Below are 23027 nucleotides of genomic sequence, written 5' to 3'. Positions count from 1 at the left end.
GCTGATTCCTGAATTCACCAAAAATTAAAAACAGGATAGATTATCCTAAATTCCACATGGTATTATAAAAGTAAAAATATCAAGACAATGACACACCAAACAAGAGAGAGAGAGAGATGGGGGGTTAGGTTAAAAACTAAGACTGAAAAAGTATAAACTCAATAGGAAAACCCTACTAGGTAGATCAGGATTAGGGGGGGCAAAGTAGAAGCTAATTATATTGTTAGATCAATTTCCTCATAATAAAAAAATAATAATAAAAGAGTTATAAAGAAGTGGTAACGACAAAGGGGAAGAGACGGCCATAAAAACCGTCCTCCTCAGCCGGCCGGCTATTACCTCCCTTTAAAGTCCTCATTGGATGACTAGTCATCTCTCTCTCTCTCTCTGCTTGTTTTTCATTCTCTCTCGACCTTGTGATCGAAGGTAATTAATGGCGAAAAGCTCAGTCAAGAACAGTACTACTACTGCAAACACCAGTAACAATACCGACAGCCCCGCAACCAAGGTGAAGCGGACGCGCAAAAGCGTCCCTCGAGACTCTCCTCCGCAGCGTAGTTCGATCTACCGGGGCGTCACGAGGTTGGGACTTGGATGGATGCAATGCTTTCTTTCGTTGAAATATGTATATATATTCGTTACATTTTTATGCGTTCTCGTTTAATCGATGTTCGCCGACTAATGATTTAGGCATCGGTGGACGGGCCGCTATGAAGCTCATTTGTGGGATAAGAATTGCTGGAATGAGTCTCAGAACAAGAAAGGAAGACAAGGTTCTTCTTCTTCTTCTTCTTCTTCTTCTTTTCCTTTTAAAAATAAATAATAAATAAGAAACATACTTTTGATCCGTTATGCACTCTTTATGATTGAAATATTATTGATCATCACTAACAATCTGTTTGTTCTGTAATTCTCTGTTTCCGGTACGATGATGGCGGTGGCGGTTTCCAACATTAATGCAGTATATTTAGGTACCTTTTTTTTTTTTTTTTTTTTTTTGGGGGGGGGGGGGGGTGGAGATTAATTGTTTTGCTTGTTCTGATCTTAATCCGTTCGTTCTTTATAAATAACATTACAAGGAAATGAAGAGTTGGAGAGAAATAATTGTAGTTATCTTGTTATATATTTTGTAAAAAATTCAATGTAACTAATTAGAGACATCGGATTTTTTTAGGGGCGTATGATGATGAAGAAGCCGCCGCACATGCTTATGATTTGGCAGCATTGAAGTACTGGGGACAAGAAACCATCCTCAATTTCCCGGTACATATATAGTTCTCATGATCTCTTATAAGTTTTGTGACTTGTCGATTTGTTAACGTAATTAATTACCACTTTCGTTTTTACTTTTTAGTTATGGCATTTCAATAATTTGAATACATTAATATATATATATATAGGAAGTACAAAAAATATGTAATTAATCATCTATGATAATTGATCATGTATTAGCTCGCAACCTACCAAGAAGAACTCAAAGAAATGGAAGGTCAGTCAAAAGAAGAGTACATCGGTGCTTTGAGGAGGTAATTAATCTGAAATTTCTGCCGAATTGATCATACCATGAATATATAATCGGTACACGATCGATGAAAATACCAATTGATTTTTTTTTTATTTCTTTTCACTGTGATTCAATGTACAGAAAAAGTAGTGGGTTTTCCCGTGGGGTCTCAAAGTACAGAGGCGTAGCAAGGTATTTAAAGATTCCTCAATTCGCCCAATTTCATCAGTACTACAACCGGCCTGTAGATTTATTTTCCTAGCTCATGAACCTGAGAATCTCTATTTAAAAAATATATATATATTTTCCATCTATCTACAATGGACGGCGCTAAAACGTGCATTTATATATGCATCTTCCTGCGTGCCTGTCCATATGTATATACACTGCAATTAATATCGCCACAAGCTGTTGGTGAAAAAAATGAATACCCTTTAGTCAGTAGCTCACTTACCTTTACGGTGATCTCCAATTGTCGAAATAATTCGGTAACCATCACAATCTAATTATTTTCTCACTGATGTTACTCCTATTGCATGCTCTCATGCATGTGTTTGATTTGATCACCGACTTTCTGTGATTTTCAAATGTTCAGACATCATCACAATGGACGGTGGGAAGCTCGCATTGGCAGAGTATTCGGCAACAAATATCTCTATCTTGGAACCTATGGTTCGTAATTAATTCCACATTTTTCTTCTTCTTCTTCTTTTTCTTATGATTATCTCTACTCATGATAGAGCTTTCTCCAATATTTTTACAATCTTTTCTCTAAAATAAAATTAACAAGGTCCTGGGATTTTAAAATAATGAATTAAAAAATTATAATAGTGTACAATTTACACCCATTTACTACGTACTTACTACGCTGCTTAATTTTATTCTTTGACTTAAAAAAAGAGACAAGAAGGTATTTTAATTAAATAGACCAGCTCTATATATATTGTTTTTCAATGTATTTAAAAAAAGGTTAAATATTAATGCACGGATAACTATAATAGCCAAAGTTAAAGAACCTAGCAAATTAATACATGATCTCTTTCACTACTAATTATACATTATTCACAAGGTCCTTCCAAAAACTTGGGCGCATCATCACCTTCTGCATGAATGATGCGCTGATCAGGGAGTCATTTTCTTTAATTCCACGTGTCAAAATAGACTGGTTCCACGTCACTAGAATGAGTGTCGTACAACCATAAACAACAAACGAATACAGTTAGGTACCTTTTTATGAGACTCTAGCCAGCGGCCCACAGTAGAAATTAATCGAAAATGAAAGTGAGATCATGTTTCTCGAGAAAATAACTAGTATTTCCTAGATCCTATAAATATAGACAACAAGCTGCATATGATATGGGTCAAGATAATGGGATAAATCTATCTCATGTGTAATCAAATCCAGTTGGTTGGGAAATAGATCACCAAACTTCAACTGCTTTATTTATTCAATCCCCATCCGACTTAAATACTACTTTTCTTACCCCTCAACCGGATTTTGCAGGAAACAATTATATTTACATGTCCAAATTAGTACCCCTACCACAGTATCATTTTTCTTTTTTTTTTTAACATTATTTTATTTTATTGGTCCACTCAGCCACTCAAGAGGAAGCAGCCACAGCATATGACATGGCAGCAATAGAGTATCGCGGACTTAACGCCGTTACTAACTTTGACCTTAGTCGTTATATCAAGTGGCTACGTCCTCCCAATAACCAATTTGATAGCCTCACCAACCCTAACGACCTTCAATCCAATCTTAATTGTGCTTTTGATCTATTGGAAACCCCTAATCCTGATCCTGAGCTTGGCTTAAGCTTCTTATCCAACCAGACTAGTTCAAGTACTACTGCCAGTGATACGACCCTAGCTCCTCCAGTGCTTGGTAATGGTGCCTCATCGACATCGTCAGCTCTAGAGCTTCTGTTGCAATCCTCCAAGTTTAAGGAAATGCTGGAAAGGACGTCATCGGTAGCCGATAGTCCACCAACGCCTCAAGAGTCTGACCAACCACGTCGAAGTTTTCCAGACGATATTCAGACATACTTTGATTGCCAAGACTCCGGGAGCTATGCCGATGGTGATGATATTATATTTGGGGACTTGAACTCGATTGCTTCTCCAATTTTTGATGTTGAACTTGGCCACTGAAGACAAGGATTACGTGAATTATATCATGGACCCCAAAAAAAGGTAAGAGTAAAGAGAAAATGTGAAATTTTCTTAGTCATTGAAAAGAGAGAAAACACTTAATATTCTTTTTTCCTTTTTCAAATGTTTCTCCTCTTTCTTTAAAATATGGACTGGTAATTGCTATGATCAGTTCATTTACATGTAGATATAGACGGGATTAGACATTCATTAATTATCAGATATTTCTTTCAATAAGACGTTGGCTGTTTGGCATGCAAGTGCCTCAATTTATAACTGTCTTTTCCTACGTACTTATATTTTCATAATTTTCTGAACTAGTCTTATGTTTTGCAATCTTCGTAGAATTCGTAGATTTTTCTTTTTTTTTTTCGCCCGGGGGGGGGGGACCACTACCACATGATTGGCATGCCGTATTATTAATACACAGTTCTAAATTTGGCACGTGACACATTGTTTACATGGCAGATTAATGTAGGATCTTCATGAAGATCACACCATATATTAGTACCTCAAACTTCCCCAAACTTCATAGTTAACGTTAAAATCCGATATATGTCACGATCATCAATGTAGGCTAGCCGTATAACTAGCTTTTACATGCATGCAGGTACTGATACATGGTAATTACATTAATATCAGACTTGTCAATTTCTGAAAATCTTTGAAGCTAGCTTTAAACCTGCACCCCCAGACTTCGGATATTTCTTTTCCCAAAAGCTACAATGTTTGCTGTTTTGTGGTTATTTCTCATTGTTTTCAGTAGCAAGATCAGAATCCAAATTGCAGTCCGCACCAAAAACAGAAGACAAGAGTAAGGTCTTGTTTGGTTATACATAGATATTGAGATTAGATAAAATATCTGTAAATAATAATGAAATGATGATTTGAGTTAAAATGTTTTATAGGATTTTGAAAAATGAGAGAGAAAAATTAAATAAAAAAATTATAAAGTTAAAAATAGTTAGAATATATATTTTTTAATATTATTTTTATTTTAATATTTGAAAAAGTTGATTTTTTTTTTAAGTTTGAAAAAGTTCTAATGATTAGTTAATGATTAGATAAAAAAATTGAAATTGAAAAGTATTTGTTTTTGAATAGTGATTGGATGTTAAAATGAGATGAGATGTGATGAAATAGTTTGAAAGGTTTGTAAAACCATACCAGACCTAAAAGATTATACATATAGAATTATCCAAAAAGACTCGAGTTCTTATATTCTCAAAGCGTATATCATGTAGAGCACATCATTCACATTATTTAAATGTTAAGATTTGATTTATAAAATTCAAATTTTAAAATTTATATTCTAAATCAATTTATACAATACCCTATTTTTCTTCGTTGTTGTAATTTTTTCATCCTTTGTTGCATTGTCTGTTGGCATATGGATATAATATGCTTCTCAGTTTTCTAAAAGCTACATACAATTTTGGGTTTGTCCCAGGCGCACGACGGCAGTTAAAAATTGTGTTAATTTATAAAATTGATTATCAGATTCTAAGTCAATTGTTTAGCAATCAAAAACCAATTTCTAGCCTTTTTGGCGGAACTCTTTGTAGGCTAGGCTAGATGGAGATGCTTGTACTGTAACTTAGTAATTACAACCCCGGCCGTCCTTCGGTTTTGTTAGATATTTTTATAAAATAATTTATAAAAATAACTTCCCTTTCTATAAATACATTTATTTTTAAATATAATTATATAAATAAACAATTTAATTTTTAAAATTTTTAAATAATAATAATATTAAAAAATAATATTCTAATAATATTTTATTCAACTTGTATTTCAATTCATTTCATCTCAATTTATCATCTAAACTTTTCCTTAAAACGTTACACTTATGGCGATTGGATTTAGGTCCATTTAAACTAATTAGGCAAGAGAATTCGACTTCCGTATATAGCTAACCTTTGGTGGTTCATTACTTTAAATGCATCTACTGCTACATCTAACAATAGAAGAAGTAGAGCTAGCTTCTAATGAGCTTGCTTGCCTAGAGGGGAAAAAAAAAAAATCCGAAACTTTTTAATTTGTTCTGAGCTGAAGAGATCGTGGGGTGGAAAGGATTGAGAAATTTAATAATGATGACTATCACTTTTTTTATTCATTTTTTCTCGAGATCTGGTTTATTTTTATAATTAATTTTATTATTATAATTTTTTTAAATTTTTATACAAAATACAATAAATAATTTAAATTTTTAAAAATTTAAAATAAAAATAATATTAAAAAAAAAATATTTTAAAAATATTTTATTCAACTTTTATCTTTAACCTTAACTCATCTTATCTGTGACAATAAACAAAACCTAGATATGTATTTTTTAAGACATCCAACAATTTTTGTTTTCTTCCACAAATTACAATTTAAGATCTTTTCCAATAAGGAGCTAACTTGAGTTAAATAAAGCAACTTTGAAGCCCTAAAAGGGAAAATATTTGAAGTTAAAAGGGAGAAAGAAAACGAAATTGTCGATAAATACCCCAATTTTAGAGTTGGAGTTGGGAAGAGCCTGCCTGCATTTTCTTACAAGCAAAATGGATCTGGGTTTATATGGGTTTTGGTGTGAAGCCCATTTGTCGGCAGATACGAATTAGGAGATTCATTAACCCAAAAAATGGATCTGTGCTTAATTTTAAAAGAGTAAACAATGATCATATGAAAACAATCCCTGAAGCAGCCCAATCCTTTTCCCTATAAATAAAATCGAAGGAAACATTGCAATTTACTCACCCAATTAAGATTTAACCGTTAGTTAGTTGAGCAATAATAGGTGATGTAGTAAGATCTCAACTGTTATATATATATATATAAAATAAAGAGTAGTAAATTATATATAACCTTAATTTGGTGGGCAAAATTCTACAATATTTCAGACACTTTTTCAAAAAGTCTTTTTGGTCTCCACATTAGAAAGTAACATGTTATATGTTGTACATGATGATGATGCGATCTTCCTGATCCATACGTTCTATATAATTTATGGATGGTTTGAACTGGCATGGGGGAAACTTATATATTAATTACTGCTAAATTTTATTGCCATTAATGATAAATAGCTTGGAAGAATTGTATTCACATCAATTCACCTGTTTTTATCATTATCTCGGCCTGTTCATATGAAACTGCAAGTTTCTCCTGCAAATCCCAGCACGGACTGTTTAGTATCATATACAACCCTTTGGTTCTTCTGTTGATAGTTGCCAACAATACCAATCTCATCTTCATAGGAGAGACTTGCAAGAGCCAAACAAACCTGAGATGCATCAGTTTTTACGACATAAAGGATGCCTGTTACATCCACATTCAGCTCAGCATTACCCTCCAAGTGAAATTTTAATGTAGGAATATTCACTTCCGAATATCCACTGAGGTTGAAGCAAGTGTCCAAGATAGAAAATCCTGGTGCTGGAGGAAACCCAGAGAATTGTTTCAGAAACTCCGCTTTCACAGCCTGGTAAACTGATGGAGCAAGCCTTGAAATAACAGTCCCAGAATCGATCAGAATTCCGCCACGAGCGAGACTTGGAGCTTGTACAGCCACCCCACCGATGCTTATGCCAGTAAGGTTAAGAAAATAGAAGTTGGACAACTGCGGATTTTGAACCATTCTGGTGTAAGAAATGGGAGTGGAATTCTTGAATACCGAAGAATCTCCACCCATAACCAATGAGCCAGAAGCCCCATCAGCTTCAGTGGAAGGTAAACAGTAGGAGAAAACTCCTCCAAATAAGGCAGAACTTTGAGAGATGATTGAGACATCGCTCCTTCCCAGCCCCATGAGACCTGAAGCTCCTCCAAAAAGACCTTTATTGTTCCGACCACAGCCGAATAGAAAATCATTCACAGGAGTTGCTCCGAGGTTAAGGTGGTCACGAGCTAGCTCGCCCTTACTGTAGGACCCATCTCCATAGTTAACGACATAGTTACATGAAGAAGTTTGGTTGCTTCCACACACGGGTGAATTCCAAGAACCAGATTGAATCGACCGACATGCTGGTGAATTGCACAAAATTGATTGGTATGAAGAGGATGCCGAAGGGTTGAAGAGAGGTTCTTTTTGATTGTAACATGAATTGCAAGGCTGGCATTGAACCCACGTCAAATCGCTTCCCGTGTCCACAATAACTGTCATATTTCGCTCTCCCAACCCGATAGTTACGATATAGTTTAGTGTCTCAAGTTTTATCCCAGAAGTTAATGGGATTTGAGCTTTGGACGCATCTTCGACACCACCGGACGCGGCTTTGTTTCGTAACCGGGATTGCAGTAACTGGACATGAGAATTATCCAATATCAAACGTTTTTGTTGCTTCTCATTCCAGTCGATGATCTTTCCTGAGCAGTAGTCTCGGTGTTTCATTTCCAATATAGTTGCACCATTCTCCCTCCCTACTTCTCAAAAGAACTGGATTAAAAGCCGATAGATTTTGCATTGATTTTTCGTGACAACATCAAGTCCTAAAGAAGAAGCTTGCAGTCCTAACTAGAAATTAAGGATCAGCCAGCTGAATCATGAATACTATATATCAAAGCACATATATAATCCAAAATTAGATTCAATGGAAAGTAAAGCAACGCCAAGATATATTAATTATCAAGACATCACGAGTTCAAAGCCCAGCTGTAAAAGCGCACAAAGTTGGTGATCATATACTCTCAAACCAGTACGATCTCTGTCAACTTCCAAAGCCAAAATAATTTAACAATATATATAAATATATATATATATATATGGACTCTCTGTGTCGGTTCAAATTCGTCGCTGTGAAGTACAGCCGCGCGAGGGCATACATCGGAGAAAAAAAAGGACTGAAGTTTAAGCCGAATGTCAATGTAAATAGCTAGGCGCATTAACACTCAAAGTCGGAATTGACTTAATTGTAAGAGATTATATTATTTTACGATTGTTATGTGGTGCATGTTACTCCATGTCCATTCCCCCCATGAGTAGTTATTTGTAATCATCAGAAACTCATGATGAATACGTTGAATTATCATCTGATCATAATTGAAATTACTTAACTAACCTTTCACCAGTTCAAACAATTAATCAACATATTCGAGAGAGAGAGAGAGAGAGAGAGAGCAATGATAGTTTTTCCCCTAAAGCAATGGCAGAGTCACGTTATGGTGAGCAGAAACACTAGTACTTACCCCCATTGAAATATTAAGAACCAAATTAAGAAGGGGAATGAAAAGAAAAGCATATATTTTCAAAGGTGGTCTTCGTTTATATAGTTACAAGACAAAACAACAAACCCCGGCCCGTGATTCTCAATATGACTTTAGTTTGCAGAAAAAGATCAGGGAGAGAGCTAAAGATCACGAATCAAGTTTAGAGCGGGGAAATAAGAAAGAAAATAAATGAAAAGGAGGAAAAACAAGGAAGATAAGAGAAAAAATGATCTATCTATCTAGGAAAATTTTAGCTTTTTTTTTTTTTTTTTCATACACTTGTGGACTTATAAAGTGTAAAATTATTCAAGCCTTTAAATTTCTAATTAAATTGGCTACCCAGGCCATTTGTTAGATTGTTTGACTAATATTTTAAAAGTGATTAAATTACTTATAACTTACATTGATCAAGGAGTACGTACATAGTTTTTATTTCTCTGGTGTATTTGATTTAGTTGTACTTGACAGTGTATTATATATAAGACTTGGCCTTGATTCTTTTAGGCCTTTAATACCTATGATCTTATAAATAATACATTTATTGATTAGATATTACATATTGATGAGTGGTTTAACCATTCATTGATTTTAGTGATATTACTCGAAGGTTTGATTCTTACTTTCCTTTACTTAACCCCCCCCCCCAAAAAAAGAACTCGGTAGATCTATAAATTAAGGACTAATCATTTAAGATATATATGTTTCGAAGATAATGCCAACCGATGTATTTAAACATCTGTCCTAAAGCATAAAAGCAGTCAGCCTAGAGAAGAAATCAATCGTTGATAACAAATCCCAAGGTGGAGAATAAAATAAAGTTGTAAACGCTACATATATCCTGCTATATATATATAAGTAGTTTATGAGCTTTACTTTTTCTCTTTGCCAAAACTCACTTGATTTCCGGGAGAAGCAACTCGGTGTACCACTTTGCTGTTTCCATTGAAAACTTTGCAGGCTGAGGACCTTCTTCGCTTCATAACAGTGGACCCCATTTGCAATGCTGAGGTAAAGAAAAAGAAGAGAAAGCATAAAAGGGAAACGAGGCATTGCATCCACCATTGTTAAGGGAATTAACTGAAGAAAGATATATAACAAATGCGCTTGCAGATATCAGAACGGAATTAGCTAGGAGAGAGCAAGAACAGCGAGAGGGATAGAGAAACAAGGGGAGGGGGGTAGTTTTGTGGACACAGTCTTGGGAGTTGGAGTTTGGGTTGAGAACAAGATAGAAATGGCTGGCTTTAGGACCCACCAGTGCATGAGAAATTATTGGGGTTTCACGTGCACGTATTGAGGGAGGGAGGAAAAAAATGGGCTGCTCTGTTTGTATCTGAGTGGGATTGACAACTTGTGATTACCAACAATTTTAGTGCTTTAGTGAGCTTTCATTGATAAGGACTCGCTCATTCACGGAATCGAACTGTCATAACATATATATATATATATAGAGAGAGAGAGAGAGAGAGAGAGAGAGAGAGAGAGAGAGAGAGGTGTTTTGCGTCTTGTATTGTCTGCTATATATGATGGATGCATGCATGGGAGTTCCACATGTCACATGTACGTTTGCATTTATAATTTGGTTTTCATGCTTTGCTTATTTCAAGGAATAGAAAGATTATACGGAAAATAAAAGAACTGATATCAGGTTTTCATGATCTTGTGCATGCATTACTTCAATGTATAAACGTATCAAGCTGCTTTCTTGTTTTCTTTATTTGTGACAGCAATGTCATTTATCTGAAGCTGCAAGAACACAGCTTTTAGATTAACACGAGTAATATTAGATATAAATCTTAAATAAACAAATTTCGTGTAAGAATTTATTAAAAAAGTAGGTTTTATTATTAAAAAAATAATTTCTTACGTAACCTTATCCTAAGATATTGAAGTAAATACGAGACTCTCGAATCTGTGTCACTTGGAGGAATTAAAGTTTCAAGATTCCTTTCTTTAACATTTTGCTGCTGCTGCTAGCGCTGTTTTTATTTATTTGTAATTCTTTTGAGCTGAGAAATTGATCGAGATTCAGATCTATCGAAGCTAAGCAGGTAGGTTCCTCAGCCCAACTTACAGAGTCCAGATATAAATTATAAGCCCATTATTAAGGTCATGCTAAGGGTTCCATCAAGCTGGGCCTCTAGTGATACTATTATATCTCTCTTTATGCCGTTGGGCTACTAAGGCCCAATAGTTAATATTTCATAATTATAATGAAAAATATTTTTTAATTGCTGGATGGTCAACGAAACACGACAAAATGAATCCTGTCTTTTCTTTGGCAAGTGGCCAAGTGCATCTTGTCTAGTGTTAACCTTATCCACAAGGATAAAGACCTGTCCTACGTGTCAAACACCCACACTAGAACTGCCACGTAGCGTCCCCAGCCAATCACCTTAACTGCAACTACAAGACAAGAGGAAACACACCCCGAACGAAGGTTCACGAACTGGGCCCCGCATTTATCTGAATTCCATGCGTGGACGCACGTGGCATCTAGACCCTACCGAACAACTCATATCCCACACGTCACCATCCCTCAACCACCACATAAATAGACAAAATTACCGCCACAAAAGGCACTTCTGCCGCCCTGATCAAGGACATTTCAGTAAAATCGAGAATTGCATCGCTGTTCATCTTTGACCACGTGGCGATTCTTTCGTGCACGCGTAGCGCCCGTGACTCGGCTGAGGCTCTGTCAAATGAAAGCTTCCCTCTTCGTCTCTGTCATTGTGATCTTTAATCTTCTCTCCAGCGCCTAAAACAATCCCCGGTTCGCCGTGTCAACACACCGAATTAAATTCCCTGCCGTTCGTGATTCGAAGATATCGTTGTGTCTCGCTCCGTTATTGAGTTGACTTGCAGCTTGCTAGATGGTTCAGTTAATGAATTCCGGGATGGAATCGGACACCAAGTGCCGGAAAAAGCTGAGGGTGAAGCTGGAGGTTGATGACTCGTTAGAAGATCAACTCGTCCCGCTTAACAAGCGATCCAAAACCGACTCGTATCCACAGGTTTTGAGTTTTCTCGGCTCACATTAAATTCCTTTTATTTTCCCACGCTTTCTCAGCAACCAAAAGGAGCAAACTTTTCTGTTTCTGTTTGTTTTCTGTAAGATACAGTGGCTAATCATGGTTTTTTATTGCACCTAAATCATTTATGGTTTTCTACTACCAATGGCTTAATACCTATTTTCCGTTTCTCTCTATTACACTTTTTCAGCTATTGAACAGAACCCTGTTTTCCTCACAGCTTATTATGTTTTCTTTGAGGATAAATAGTTAATTATGTTGGTTAGTTATGATTTCATTCTGATGATTTCTGAGACCCTCCTATGCTTTATTAGCAACCCAACAGAGCTAATTGAGTTCATTTTTAGTTTCCCCCCCTTCCCAACTAACCAGACGCCAAACGGTAACATATCCCAACTTCCTTTTACGGATAGAACTGCTTGTATTAGTTTCTTCTTAAAGCTCATCGATCGTTTGTGTCACCATTGGCATAAGTCTAATTTCCTTTTCTTTTTTCACTTTCGAATTTGCCAAACAGAGTTAAACACAGACACACACCCCTCTTGCAAACGAACATAGATTCACTTTGCTGGTTAGTTATCATGCTAGATTTATCATTTCTATTCACCATGCGTTAAATCTACTCTCTGTTACTTTTTGTGCTACCTCAGCAACCAAATAGGCATAAATGTTGTTCTTTAAATGTCGGAATTGTTCACTTCCTTGCATTGTTTTTTTCCCAACAGTGGAATTCAGGACCTGGCGCCTTGGCTATCCCTCCCTCAATGTACAATCCCCTGGATGAGCCAAGCCCACTTGGCTTGCGTCTCCGAAAGAGCCCGTCCCTTTTGGATTTGATTCAAATGAAGCTCTCTCAACAGAACGCTTCGAAGTTGGCCAACGTAGACAAAAAGGATCACAAGGGTACTAATGATAAGCTCAAGGCTTCAAATTTTCCAGGCTCCATTTTGAAAATTGGAACATGGGAGGTATATTTACATTCGTTTCTGGACTCAATTGAGATTGAAACTCTTATGTAGAATACGTTCTTTTGGCAAACGTTGTGCTTGGTGTTGATTTTTAAGTTCTATATGGTTGCAGTATAAGTCGAGGTATGAGGGAGACTTGGTGGCAAAATGTTACTTTGCAAAACATAAGCTTGTGTGGGAAGTTCTTGATGGTGGTCTTAAGAATAAAATTGAAATTCAGTGGTCAGATATTGTGGCAATCAAAGCAAACTACCCGGATGATGAACTAGGAACTTTGGATGTTGTGGTAATTCATACTTGTTATCATTTTCATTTTTTATTATCATTATCGTCTATATGAAATTTAGATTTTGATTGTAGTTTGGTGGTGTTGTATGATGCAGCTGGCCAGACGGCCCCTTTTCTTTAGGGAGACAAACCCACAGCCTAGGAAGCATACCTTATGGCAGGCAACATCAGATTTTACAGGTGGACAAGCTAGTATACATAGGTACTGCACAAATATCAGTCTTGCCATTATATTGATCTGTCTTATTAGATCTAAGTCAGCGAGTGACTGAATGAGCAAATATGCTATAGGTGTTAGCCTGTTTGGAACAATTAAATGATCATATTTTGTAATCTTTGTAACATGATCAGAGTACTGAAAAAATTGGAATATTAAGTTCATAAGTAAGCTAGCATACTGCATATATGTAGTTAATCTCCTAAGTAACACTCATCCATTGATACTTCAACTTGTTAGAACAGTGGTGTTTCATAGATCCACCATTTTTGGGTTTGCATAAGCATCATTTTTCTTCACTTTCTTATGCTTTGATCTAATCCATATTTATGTAACTGTTATATTATTTAAATTCTTTGTGCTTTAACTAATAAAAGGGTGCATTTAATATGTGCATGGGAACAATTGCTAGTTGTGGTAAACAATTACACGAACCCGAATGCTCACTTGTGGACCATTAGAGCATGAGATGTGCTTCAAAAGTAAGCATTGTTCTTATTTTGTTGTGAAGAATTGCTAGTTTCCAGAAATTGGGTAATAGGTTAGTAACTTTCGCAGACATACTGTTGGAAATTGATGGCTAGTTGGTCTGGCATCATGTGAAAGTAGGAAGGTAGTTTCCTGAAGCTCAATCAAAATATTTTGATCTGGCTCCATTAAATTAGGATGTCAAATGGGCCTCTTTGAAAAATCAGGGGAAGCTTCAAGTGTCTCCCTCTTGTCTGCCTCATTTATTAGGTTTTGTCTATCAACTAACACCTCGGGGTGTGCCTTGATGTTCTTTGGGCCCTGCCTCTTAAGTGATTCTAAGCCCTGGAAGGTCAAGCTCGGGTCCTTGTAAATCATAGATCCGAATTTCTTCCAAACCATTGGGTTCTCTGTTAACTTGGATTCATACAAATTGATTTATTGTTATATTGAAGTCATACATTTTCCTTGCGACAGTTGCTTCTCTAATATGTTCTTGTAGCCAAATACTTAGTACTGTTTTTACAACGTATTTATTGGAACGTTTCTTATGAAATACATAAAAATTTATCCATTCCTCCGTACTTCAGTTAATAGTTGTTTTTCTGTTTACACGCAAGCAGTTCTATTGGCTTCTGCTTCTTTTTAATGTCGGTAAAATATTAATGTAAGAAGGGATTTCTTTAGCATAATGCAAAAATATCATGAATCACTGCTGTTTGTTGTATAATTAGGACTCCAAATATGTGATGCTGATGTAGCTTTTGATATTGTCACAGGCGACATTTTCTGAAGTGCCCACCAGGCACACTGGGCAAGCACTTTGAAAAGCTAATTCAATGTGATCCTCGACTAAACTTTCTAAGTCAACAACATGAAATTGTGTTAGACTGCCCATTTTTCGAACCGGGAGTAGCTGTGTTTGAGGATCTAAATGAATCCAGCCGCACATTTGATTTAAATGGTGAAGCGAGACCTGCTTTCCTCGGTTTGGGGGATGTGGCATCACCTTCTCAGGCTCAATCATCATCAACAAAAAATGAACAAGATTACATTGGTAGAACTCTCGAAAATTTTTCCCAGGAAACTTCTTCTCCCAGCTCAGGTAAAATTTTTTAGCTTGGAAAGGAAAGTTGTTTTGGATATAATTTCAATCAAAAGCCAACGTATTCATGTGTCTATAGTACTGGAATCTGATGTGATGATAAATGCATGCCCTTCTCTTAATGAGTCTCCTTGATGAAATTTAGTTTGCATCTCTAGAAAACAATGTATACCGTATGAGAGTAAGAATGATACGTAGTAATTGTGTGATTCCCGCTCTCTTTTGGTTGATATATTGTCTATATTTGGACTGGTATGTCTCTGAATGTTTGCTGCTGTTATATTGTCTATTGTTTACTGGTACTTGGTTCCGTCAAAATATATAACTTAACCATCTTAAGAGCCGTGTTCTGGTTTTTTAATTTTTTGTTAATATAGACACTGCCTTATAGTTGTTCTAGTCTAACTAGCGTCTTATCTTTAGTGATGGACACAAATGCAATTGAAGAAATAAGGAGCATTGAAGGCAAGAGTTCGAAGTTGCTCAGTCATTTGGATCAAATCAAAGTGCCTGGACTTCATCCATCAATGTCTATGAGTGATATAGTGAGCCATATTGGAAACTGTATTGCAGAACAGATGACATCTGAAAATCCCATCTTTTCTGACATGAAACAACATGGAAGAGACATTCTGGAGGAGATTACACAGTACTTGTTTAGCGACTCTCAATTAACATCGGCTTCTGATGAGCAGTCACTCATGTTAAGGGTCAATTCTCTCTGCTGCCTTCTGCAGAAAGATCCTTCACCTGCACAAAAACTGCAGGCTGAACGTGATGTTGATGTTGATGTTGATGTTGATGTTGATGGAAATGCTGATCAGAAAATAGGTGTGGCTGTTGCTGCGGCAGCAAATGAAAGTAAGCCTGCAGATGAATCTCCTGCACCTTGGGGCGAATCCATTGGTGTTTCTGGCTGCAAACAGCCGCAGGCCATGTCGAGGAAGGACTCATTTGCGGATCTTCTTCTTAATCTTCCAAGGATAGCATCTCTCCCACAGTTTTTGTTTAGCTTGCCAGAAGATTCTGACAATCAAGCTAGATAGTGATCCTCGCCTAATCTTCTTATAAGAAGCATGAAACTTCAGTTTATTCCGGCCCCTGTGAATATTGTACCTATAGTTCGCTGAAACTTATAAAGGTTAGGCAAGGAATTTACGTTGATGGAAGATCCTGACATATGTTCATATTGCTAGTGGTTAGTAATACTAATACCACCGATCTGTATTATCTCGTATGCATCATGTGTTGGTGAATCCATCTGCATGTGAGTTTTTGGATCATCCGACGCAGATACCTTCTTTCATTCTGTCTGCGGTTCACATTGAGAGAGAGAGAGAGAGAGATAGAGAGATCATGGATGTTATATTGTGAACCACGGTCCACGTACATAGCCGTTTTCATTTTGCTAAATATTGTTAGAAAAACAAAGTAACCACTCGAATGTATACTTGTAATATATATGAGATTGGAACTTCTAGAAACAAAAATAAATAATATCCAATGTACGTACTAGCAGTCTAGCACCACCAACAATATATAATTAACTATCCAATGTACTAGAACTTCCAACAACCTATGTTTTTATTTATAAGCCTTTTTTTTTTTTTTTTGGGTATGAATGCATTGAACTCTTTCCGGACAACCCTACCAAAGAATAAATAAACAAACAATGAAACAAGCAAACGACCACTATGGTTCATCTGGGCCTTCATCCCCCATCGACTCGTCCTGTATCACGTTCATCAACATGGATATCTGCTCTTGCAGCATTGTGTTTTCTCTCTCGATCTCCGTACGTTTGCTTCTTTCTTGTAGAAGCTGGAGTTGCAGGTGTTCTAGGCATTGAGCATCCTCTTCCAATTGCTGATTTAGGCCATCGATCTCCCGGTCCTGCAAAGTGTAAAAAACAGATGGATCATTTTGTGTTGCAGCGGTCATAACATCATCCATCATCTCTCTCTCAATGTGTGTCTACGTGCGTGCAGTCTGCGGTTGAAAACAAGGTGGGGGTTTGGGAATAGGACCTTCCTGTTCATTTCTTGGATAGCAATCTTCCGCATGCTCTCAACAACATCCACATTGACTAGTTTTCTCTTCTTCCCAATCAGCCAGCCTCGGGGATAGCTCGTGGAGTCAAAGTCGGGTGGTGGGAGTAGAGATTCAGCTGATGGTCGCCGGCCATTTATATCCATTATAGGATCTAATGGTTCAAACAGGGCCTTTCGACGCTCAGAGAGCTCAGAAATTGCAGCAGATTCCTGCACCTTCTCTTCAGTACTCATAGGTTCTTCCTGTTTGTTGGGTGTTTCATAAGCATTGTCTTCCGTTAGCTTGTCTAAATTCCTCCCGCTAGCTGTTGGAAACAAGTTACTATTCTAGTTCCAACAAACTTAGAGACGCTGCATATTTATACACTATCAAACATGATAAGGAAGCAATGTCGTTATGCCATTTCTTGTATCCCACGTGGTGATTACAAGGGACAATCTTCAATGTTTGGGTGCAGATCGCATCAAACAAAAATTTGGTTTGTTACAAATGCCAACATGCAAAATACATTAAGAGATCATACCACTGCCAGCCCTAAGCATGCATGTGTGTACAACTAATATTGCTCGAATCTATAAAAACCCACTCAAAGCTGTCGGAAGCAATGATTTAATTGCCATGTGTAAAATCTGGTTCGTATTGCAAAGTTCTGTCACAACCACAACTGCAAATCAATGCTCTCAACATTAATCCCTACATGGATTAGGTAAAAATCGTTTTTTATTAGCATCTCTAGATCACTTGAAATTTGTATGCTTCTCATTTTGAGTGCATTACTTCATGTATGAATAAGAAGTAAAACAGAAAGCTAATGGGAAATTGAAATTGCATTAATAGAAGTATGCAACTACACACAAATTATTCCAACACAACCCAATAAGATTTGAGGATGGATCCATCATTTCACACTTTCACTTCATTCTTAGCCCCACCCAACAATTCATTTCGATATATACTCGTACAGATTTTGTTTTTCAGTAGCTTAAAATACAAAAGGTGCACAGGAAAGAGGGTGAAACATCCAAGCATGGTTGGTGCAAAGTTAGGTATAGAGTCGACCTTTCAGAAGGGACTTCCAAGAAATGTAAAACATCCTCGGGAATCCTATAACATTGGAAAAATACAGCCTATGCATACATCAAAAGAAGAAAACCGGTAATAAAGGATAGTCTTACTCGCCATTTCCATCAAAATGTAACCATATATAGAACATACCACATATTATTTTGCCATCCAATTATGATCCATGCTTGGACGTACAATAAATCCCACCTTACATGTGACATAATGGTAATCAAATGAGTTTTGCCATATATAATCACTTTTGCGTAATTTACGCACTTCATTGATGTGATTGACCAAAACGTTATTTTATAGTAAAAAAAAAAAAAGTGACGCAATCAATTATATTTATATAGTGTGTAAATAGTACGTAAAGATGATTGCAAATAAAATTTTTGTGTATTTATATATATTTGTGAAAGAAAGTTCTGCTATACGCACAGGCTGCCTGTGCACACTAATTTCATTGATCATGCGAGTAACCGTGCACATAGATACCCATGAGCGTAACATTTTTTATTTGCAAAAACCAAACAGCCCCGTCAATTGGGTTTGGGATATATCTTGTCTTCGTTCTATCTTCCATTAATCTCTCTGGTGGAAGTGGACACTATTACCGACATAATAAAGTGTAATAAAAACGTGATCAATCATGAATTAATGAATATATGGTAGATAAAAAGATTAAGGTAGGGCAATATAAAATACGAAGCTAAAGTTGGTAGAGAAGGGATACCAAACCACATCATGTGACATATTGTAACTCACCGCACAGACAGAAAACTAGACAATCTGACCTAACTCAGGCCCCATGTAACCAATTCCAGACCTGCAGGTATTCCTCTGTCAAACATCTTCCCTATTTTAAATAGAAAAATATTTTCGAGATGTTGTCATATTGCCTTTTTTTTAATGAAAATATTTTATTAAGAAATTATAAATAGGTAAAGAAAAAAAATTAATAAAATATTCAAACTTCAAAGTAATTAAAACAGGCAATTTGGGCTTAAGCTGAAACGAATGCGACATGCCTAGAAAAATAAAGAAGATTATAGATAGAAGAAGATTATATAACGCCCAATAAGCATAAAACAGAAAAGGTTAATCTAAACGGGTATAAAGAAGTGAGCTTTGTTTAACCATTAATGCCCATCCTCCCTAATACTAGAGTCTAGACGTGGAATTTAAAATATATAAAATGAAATAAATAAATACACCGATGATTCAGAGAGGGAGAGGGATCGATTTGAATAGCGTATGTACGAGGAAAGTCTGAAACTTTTGATACTGTGTTATGTCTTCTCTCTCTCTCTCTCTCTGCCTCTAGCTTGAACACACAATGAGTGAGGATTGTGGTATGATTTTCCCAAAATCAATAATTCATCAAGACTGTTTGGATGGACTTTACTCCTTTTTTTTTGGGGGGGGGCTGGTTGAGTAAAGCAATCAGAAAGTGCAGGCTGTACGAGAATCTCTACATAAATCTGTAAGGAAAAACAAGCTACGCAGAGATCTCCTCTAAAACTAGGCAAATACTACAATCAGTATGACTCTTGAACTCCAGATTACACAGGCCAATTTTCAAGCAGGGATAAGGGTTGCTAAGGTTCTCTTTGGAATTAATCATGCAAATGTCAGAGAGAGAGAGAGAGAGAGAACTGACACTACCTGATCTCTTTCGAGATTTCCAAAAAATCCGAGGAGAAGAGACAGGAGAGAACCCTGGCAAAGCCCCATCCACCACCTTCTTTCTTTCCCTAATCTCGTTTTGGTTTTCCATTGAAGAAGAACAGGAAGAAGAAGAAGAAGAAGAAGAAATAAAGAATAAACTTCGTTTATTAATTATTAGAGAGAGAGAGAGAGAGGTTTGATGCTGTTGTTTGTTGGAGTTTAAGAAGGCAATCTTGTTTGTTGTGAATTTGGTTGGCGTTACCTGCAAGATAAAGAGAAGACAGAGATGGATAATTGTATAGACATTATTACACGGAAAAAGGGACCCCACCCTCTTTCTTAAGAAGGGTCTCTTTCTTCCCTTTCCATTCATTACTGTTTTCATTTATTTTCCGCGAAAGTTCTATAGACGTGGATCATATTTCCGACGATAAAAATTAATTAAAAAATCTTAAATTAATAGTAAGGTCTCTTTAAAAATAAGATTTATCGAAATTTAATTTTTTCTTTTCTATATATTTCTCGTCTTGCATTGACTTTTCTATTTGCCAACAAGAGATATCCTCAACAAATTTGGATTCATTGACTTCCATATGCTTACAGAATATGCTTTCTCCGCCTTTTTTTTTTATATTATTATTTTCCTTTTTCTTTAAAACTCATTTTGTGTTCATCGAAGATGACGGTGGTCTGTGGTCTGAGTCTGACCGACGTCGAGTGGGCCGAGCTCTTCTGGTTTTGTGGGTTGAATTAGATTGATCATGAATGTATGCCTTAAATGGTTGGGCTGAGCTTGTGTTGTTGGGCTGGACTCCATCAACAACAGGCCGAGACCGACTTTTAGACGAGGTAAGCTTAGGTTGAACTTAGCCCGCCCCAAAAGATAGCCTACGCAAAAATACTCGGTTCTGACGCAAGGCGAGAGATAGATAGGTAAAATAAGTTAAAAAGTACTGCGGCCTGACAAGTAAAATTACTGCAGCCTTATTTTTTTATTTTTACTGATAAGAAGAGATAAAGTTAAGATTAAAATTAAAAAATTAAATAAAATATTATTAAAATATTATTTTTATTTTAAAATTTAAATTATTTATTTTATATCGTATTGAAATTTAAAAAAATTATAATTATTAGATAAAAATAAATGAAATAAGTTGAGAAGTTTCCTAAAAACAAACTAGGCCCAATTTTGTTATGAGTTTTGCTATGTACAAGTAAGTTTACATACCAATCTACGTATTAATATTGTTGCCTTTATATTTTAAATTCAAATTAGTACTGTTTTCAATAAAATCTACTTTCTGACCAATCATATTAAATGAGTACGCGTATTAGTACACAAAATCACTTACAATTAATTTTTTCCTTTTGTTATATATAACCATTTTTATGTATTTTTGTGTATTTTATTGATGTGATTAGCTAAAATATTTATTTTATATTAAAAAAATAACGCAACTAATCACATTAGTAAAATGCATAAAAAATATACAAAAATGACTACATATAAAGATTTTATACATTTTATTATATTTATTGAGTCTTTAATATATTTTATAATTTTATTAGAGCAGTTTTAATTATTTTGAATCAATCTATATGTCGTACATGTCTTTCATTCTAAATCTTAAAATTTAAATATTTGAATATGAAGTTATATAAATATAACCAGAATCGATTGGATCGAAATAAGCATAAGCTTGAAGCTTGTCTAGCTTGGTTTGGTTATACAAATTAAACTATTTTATTTTATTTTATATAATTATTATATTTCTTTTTAAATTTTACATAAAATATAATAAAAAATATATATTTTAAAAAATTTTAAAATAAAAATAATATTTTATTTAATTTTCAATTTTTATTATATCAAACGAGGCAGTAGTCCATCCAATGACTGTTAGGCTTTTTGATGGTTTAATTGAAATCGCGGTAAACTAAAAGAATGGATATTGAGCCATAGGTCTATTTGTAACTAAACCGGACCAGCAGAAAGCCCACTGCATTTGTAGATTTAAAATTTTCGATTTGTTTTCAAGCCTGATACAAACTTCCATGATATCCATCAATTTTTGAATATTTCTAGCACAAAACGTCAACGGTTCTACTGGCATTGGCCAACACTAGCAAAACGAAAAAGAAGAATTTCATAACGGTTAGATTTTCATGTAGAGCTTTGCTATTCATCATGTAGAGCTTGAAATGTAGTATGCAAATTGAAAAATAATAGATGCTTTGACACAAATTGTAGCTCTTGATAATTTGAAAGGAAAATATTTTAAACATAAAAAAATCACACAAAAATAAATCACAAACTAATGCGATTTGTTGTGATAGGTCAGATTCTGAAATTACTTTTATTGTAAAGTAGATCTAACGGATTCCATGAAATCACGTCAGTTTGTGATTTATTTTTATGTAATTTCTTTATATCTGTAGCAGTTCTCAACTTAAGATACAAAATGAAAAAGAATAAAAGGTAGTTTCTAACAAAAATTAATAATTCCACAACTTTTGGGCTGTTATATTCATTATTCAGAAAATTATAAGGTATCAGAGAGACTGCAAAACACTTAATTATATTGGCTACATAGGATGAGGAACCTAGAAATTCTTGCACAGTCTGTATTCACCCTTAATTATTCAGAATCTAGATATTTTGGAGACCTAAAAGGAAGAAAAAATTACACAGACAACAATGAAGAAAACAAAATACACACACTTTGTAAATTTAGACCCATACATCAAATTAAATTGAAGATGTTGATAGATTTGGAGGAGATATCAAGAAAAATTTATCTTCTGAAACTGGTATCTGTGGTGGTGCTGTTTTTGGAGGCGGCGGCGGCGATGGATTGGGTCTTTTCAAGCAATCTATGTTCCCAAATGAGATGCTTGAGCTGTCTACAATAGCCAAGAAACATACAGCACATTGGTATTAGTAGAGTTGTTTTCTCTTGTATTTTGCCTTTCTACAAACCATAAGATATAATATATACCTAAGGTCGAATCATATTGACATGGTACATTGATAGGAGAACATAAAAGCAATTATAGGCTAATTTTCATGCAGTTTGATCGATAGAATTAAAAAGATAATGTCTAAATGTTTTACACCTTGCAAGTTTCTTGCTTCGACCAATGCAGGAGGAGTTGAAATCCCATGAAAAATGACGAGGCAAATGAGAAAGGATGTGGTGCTCGTAATGATCAGATTCTTCATCTTGTTCGGAACCTGTTGCATGGGTTGATGAAGCATATCAAGGTTTGGCCGTTATTTATACACAATTAAATAGAACAGAGCAGTTGAGATGTG

The 23027-nt window shown here is 35.5% G+C and overlaps 4 protein-coding genes across 5 annotated transcripts; 2 read left to right on the top strand and 2 right to left on the bottom strand.

Annotated features, from left to right (window-relative positions):
* The first annotated feature begins 295 nt into the window (after positions 1-295).
* Positions 296-4336, top strand: LOC109011037 (AP2-like ethylene-responsive transcription factor At1g16060). 2 transcript variants are annotated; one of them, XM_035691796.1, is made up of 9 exons: positions 296-582; positions 691-773; positions 963-971; positions 1175-1263; positions 1453-1526; positions 1646-1696; positions 2100-2176; positions 3105-3700; positions 4269-4336. In XM_035691796.1, the coding sequence occupies exons 1-8, from the start codon at positions 434-436 to the stop codon at positions 3656-3658; spliced, it is 1086 nt and encodes a 361-aa protein (XP_035547689.1). In that variant the 5' UTR covers positions 296-433; the 3' UTR covers positions 3659-3700; positions 4269-4336. The 2 variants fall into 2 exon arrangements, with proteins under 2 accessions (XP_035547689.1, XP_018847601.1); XM_018992056.2 differs by lacking the exon at positions 4269-4336 and having other exon boundaries at positions 3105-3927.
* A 2346-nt stretch (positions 4337-6682) lies between these two features.
* On the bottom strand, positions 6683-10198 carry LOC109010196 (aspartyl protease family protein At5g10770-like). The gene is made up of 2 exons (XM_018990949.2): positions 9742-10198; positions 6683-8059 (listed from the first exon to the last, which is right to left on the bottom strand). Exons 1-2 carry the CDS (start codon positions 9905-9907, stop codon positions 6783-6785), a joined length of 1443 nt encoding a protein of 480 aa, XP_018846494.2. The 5' UTR covers positions 9908-10198; the 3' UTR covers positions 6683-6782.
* Positions 10199-11518: 1320 nt separating this feature from the next.
* LOC109016625 lies at positions 11519-16207 on the top strand. The gene is made up of 6 exons (XM_018952548.2): positions 11519-11862; positions 12606-12848; positions 12961-13134; positions 13232-13338; positions 14601-14926; positions 15350-16207. The coding sequence occupies exons 1-6, from the start codon at positions 11722-11724 to the stop codon at positions 15970-15972; spliced, it is 1614 nt and encodes a 537-aa protein (XP_018808093.2). The 5' UTR covers positions 11519-11721; the 3' UTR covers positions 15973-16207.
* A 151-nt stretch (positions 16208-16358) lies between these two features.
* On the bottom strand, positions 16359-19953 carry LOC108981402 (protein HEADING DATE REPRESSOR 1-like). Its single transcript, XM_018952550.2, has 3 exons — positions 19709-19953; positions 16954-17282; positions 16359-16819 (listed from the first exon to the last, which is right to left on the bottom strand). Exons 1-3 carry the CDS (start codon positions 19818-19820, stop codon positions 16619-16621), a joined length of 642 nt encoding a protein of 213 aa, XP_018808095.2. The 5' UTR covers positions 19821-19953; the 3' UTR covers positions 16359-16618.
* Between the last annotated feature and the right edge of the window lie 3074 nt (positions 19954-23027).

The sequence above is a fragment of the Juglans regia genome, chromosome 7 (assembly GCF_001411555.2).
Source record: "Juglans regia cultivar Chandler chromosome 7, Walnut 2.0, whole genome shotgun sequence".
NCBI lineage: Eukaryota > Viridiplantae > Streptophyta > Magnoliopsida > Fagales > Juglandaceae > Juglans > Juglans regia.
Note: the sequence above shows the minus strand (reverse complement) of the source record. Positions and strands in the feature narration are given on the sequence as shown.